At 37.7% G+C, this 4,165-nt stretch overlaps 1 protein-coding gene across 1 annotated transcript; it reads right to left on the bottom strand.

The window, feature by feature from the left end:
- LOC104701305 lies at nt 1–2,640 on the bottom strand. Its single transcript, XM_010416952.2, has 9 exons — nt 2,379–2,640; nt 2,114–2,209; nt 1,264–1,348; nt 1,018–1,139; nt 901–925; nt 733–816; nt 612–641; nt 415–517; nt 1–335 (listed from the first exon to the last, which is right to left on the bottom strand). The coding sequence occupies exons 1-9, from the start codon at nt 2,472–2,474 to the stop codon at nt 272–274; spliced, it is 705 nt and encodes a 234-aa protein (XP_010415254.1). The 5' UTR covers nt 2,475–2,640; the 3' UTR covers nt 1–271.

Below are 4,165 nucleotides of genomic sequence, written 5' to 3'. Positions count from 1 at the left end.
TCAACGGAATTTTTTTTCTCTATTGAAGAAGTCAACGAAATTTCAATACAAACATAAACAGAGACCAAATCAAATTTCTAATGAATTCTATTCAATAAAGAATACAACAAACTCTCAAATAAACCCTACAGTTTCAATCAAATGTAAATCCCAAACACATAAAGGGATCTAAAGAATCAAGCTTTTTACCAAACTATTGTCACTGGGAAGAATCTGAACCTTAGAGAGTGAGAGACACCAACAGATTCATAAAATAATACTGTTTTTTTTTTTACGATAAGATCACTAGGCCGAGATAGAGCGATGCACAAAGAAACGCAAAAGATATCGTTCCCCTGAAACAAAAAACAGTTTGTTAGAAGAATGAATTCACTTTCAGAATGTGATTATATGAGAGTTGCATTATAATCTAACCAGATGACACCCCAGCCACAACCAGTACAGCAAGGACAGATCTCTGCAAACTTCTCAGCGTCACTCGAATGGACCCTCCGAGATATCAAATCATCATAGATATCTAATATCCATCCATTGCATTGCAGCCACATTATTATTGGTCATAATTAGTCATAACTTTTAAGTGAAGTAAATGGGAGAAGAGAATTACATACCGTAAACTGAGAATAAGCTATTCATCACACCTGCAATATTGTGAATCCGGCTTTTATATAGGCTTAAATGAAACTGAATGATGTTAACAAGACAGACTAGAGTTTTATTGGTATCTCTTACCAATGAAGAGAATGACATAACGGAGAATTTTGACTGTAGTTAACTCTTGTAGAACCCAGATGACACCGAGGAAAACTATGAAACCTGAGATTATTACAACTATATAAGCATTTTGGGTACTTAAAAAAGAAAATGTAACTAGAGGAAACGCGAGATAAGATAACACACCTATACAAAGACCTCGAAGCGTCCACTGTCAAAATTGAAGATGTCAATGGTTAATGTGGATGACTTTTTTAAGGAAATGAAACTTTGATGATAAGATAAATAATGACTTCTTCTTACGTTTTTGGCAATGAAAAGGACGATGAATAAAGCAAGACCCAGACCAGCAGCAGCTATTCTTGCTGTAAGCAGATTGGTAGATGCAAGAATCAAAGCCATTCCCCAAAATGATGACCCAAGATCTATAACCAAGTTAAACAACAAAGATGGTAACACTTTTAGCCCTTTCACCTAAATCCATCAACAAAGGAATGTCCAAATCCGAAAAAAAAATTAGTTAAGGGAGATAGATAGATTGGGCATTACAGCCAGCAGGTAAGATCAGCCAATAAATGCCACCACGTGTTGTTGTCGAACCCCCTTCATTTGCATTCACCTCCATCCCCTCCACCTTTAGATTCAATAAGGAAATGAGTAACGAATTTGAACAACATATGTTAATAGAAAAACATTATCCACATTATATGCGACTGTGAGCTGCAGATCTTTACACGAAGATGGTTCATATATTTGATGGTATTATCTGTAATCAGGGAAGTAAAACTTGCAGATTCATACAAGCAGTATGTGGATTTCATCATAAGGTAAAATTTGCATACGCATCAATCAATCTATAATAACACAATCAGAACTATAGTAAGAGCTGAAGCTGTACACTCCTGTTATAAAATTTACCAAACTAGAGAGAATTACTTAACCAAAATGCCAATCAATTCCTAGAAATCTAAACCCCAAACAATTTGCAGAGACATCTTTATAAACCTAGCCTTCACTAACCAACTCTCAACACCCTAAATCTGTTACATTCAGTCCAAGGCTAGTTATATTAGACATACTGCTAAGCTTGACCAGCTGCATTACTTCAAGTGGACTCACTACGTGTCTTGGCTTCATAGACTAATGACAGAACTACCTGTGCTAAACCAGCCATGTCCAGGGAGAACGCAGAGACATCATTGCTAAAGCAATCACCTATCTATCTATCTAAGGAAACCAGAAACTCTTCTCTGCCTATTGCAAAGCAACATTTTGCAAATGGAAGTAGACATTTCATGTTTACAAACTGAATTCAAGGGTTCAGTTGACCTACAATCAAAATTTGTAACCTTTAATAATTCAATGAAGAGGTAATAGTTGAAGTAAGAGAGCTCCTTACATCTCCACAAGTAAGCTTGCAAGCAACAGCATGACTCGCTTCGTGTAAAAACACTGTAATGAGTTTAAATGGAGTCAACAGAAACGTCCTCCATAGCTGTAAAAACCCCCAAATTGTGAATTTTGAACGAAATTTATAGGTCAATAGTTGCAATAAAGACTAAAATCAGATACCCAATTGGCTAGATTCTACAAAAACAGCTTCGGATCTTCGATTGAATCGAAGAAAACAATTAAAGTTTCAAACTTTATTAGAAGAAACTGACCAAGAGGATAACGACGGTGAAGATTCCGATGGTGATGAGGAAAGTGTTTTGATTCCGGTTACAACAACCATGGAGTTCCCAGTTCGGCGTAACCATCTCCGGCTAACAAAAAGATTGAAACTTTCTTATCTCCCTTTTCTTCTTTCTTTATTCCCGGAATCTGAAGAGTAGTGATGGGGAGGAAGAAAAACAAAAAACGCAAAGAGGGAAAAAAAAAAAGAAATGGACGAATTTGATTGGTTTCTTTAGTTTTTGAGATTTTGACATTTTTTTTTAAGTTTTCTTCTTCTTCTTCGAGGAAATTGTGAGAAAAATTATTGTTACCTCTTTTTTGAGGGAGAAAATATTTGATTAGGTGACCCATCTCTATGACCACATTGACTAGATCTTACGCGTTTATTTTTTTTTTCTTTTTCAAAAGCATTCGAATTCGATATCTAATTTTGTATTGATAAGTAGATATATTTAGAGTAAGAATTATTTTGGGAGTAACGAAAAACTATATACAGATTGGATAACTCTAAATTGTGTGACTGTTTAATAGGATTTAAGCCTAGTTGCTTATGTTTTTAGTTTAGGGGTTCAAACTCCTTTATTTTAGGTTGAAGTTTTTCGGTTTTTTTTTTTTTTTTTTGGTAAATGACCGGGGTATAATCTCATATTTTATTAAAAGAACAAAAAACCAATTACACACGAATATGTCTATGGCACAAATGACCAGCATCATCCGCACTTAACAGACCATCCGTGTTCGTGCACGAGACTGATTCCCCGTAAGCGATTGTGCCTTAGTCACGTCCATCGCAAGCTTCTTTACAAAGGAGACCCTATCTCTGCAGACCATTTCCACCCCAAAAACATCACAACATCGCCATATCCACCCCCACCAAATGGCCAGTGCAAACATAGTTGCCCAATCCCCTTCACAAATACTTGTCCCTTTCTCCAAATTATGGTACATCCACTCAAGTAAAGACATTGTAAAAAACTCCCTCTGCTTACTTTGTGGTATGATTCTCCTCCATAAGCCAGACATGGCAGGACAATCACGCAACACATGCATACTCGTCTCCACCCCACCCCTACAAACCGTGCAAAAATCAGAATCACTAAGGTGATGGCGCAGTCTCTCCGTATTAGTCATTATAGCATGTTGTGCTACTAACCACAAGAAAAGTTTTACTATCTCCAACACTACAACTTGCCAAATCCGTTTGTAAAAGCAACCCATTTTCTGACCAAGTCTCTCCTCCTTTGTTAAAAAAGCATACGCAGAGCCTATAATAAAACAACCATCAGCAGTCTCACCCCATGGCATCCTATCAGTAGCACCCGAAAAGCTATCCAAGACGACAGTCACCAACTCAAGCTTCGTGTTATCAAACACAAAAGGCGCTATACGCGCAACATCGCATCCCCTACCATCATTCCACAGATCCCGAGCTTTCAAATCTTCAAGACCCGATGGTACTACACCAACTACATCAGTAATAAGCGAATCACCTGACAGCCACTTATCTTTCCAAAAATGGACTGTACTCCCATCCCCCACTACCCAACTCAAACCTCTACTAACGACCTCACGCAGTCCTAACCCCACACTTTGCCACGTTGACGACCAATTACTCTTAGTAATCATCCAAGTGGGGTCCTGCACACTTTCGACTTTATACTTCCTCCTCACCACCTGTGCCCATAAACTAGTGTGGTCATGCAAAACTCTATACCCCACCTTTGCTAGTAAAGTCTTATTCATCTCCTTCGCTACTCGAATCCCCAAACCCCCC

The sequence above is a fragment of the Camelina sativa genome, chromosome 7 (assembly GCF_000633955.1).
Source record: "Camelina sativa cultivar DH55 chromosome 7, Cs, whole genome shotgun sequence".
NCBI classification, from domain to species: Eukaryota; Viridiplantae; Streptophyta; class Magnoliopsida; order Brassicales; family Brassicaceae; genus Camelina; species Camelina sativa.
This window is presented reverse-complemented; position numbering and strand designations above follow the sequence as displayed.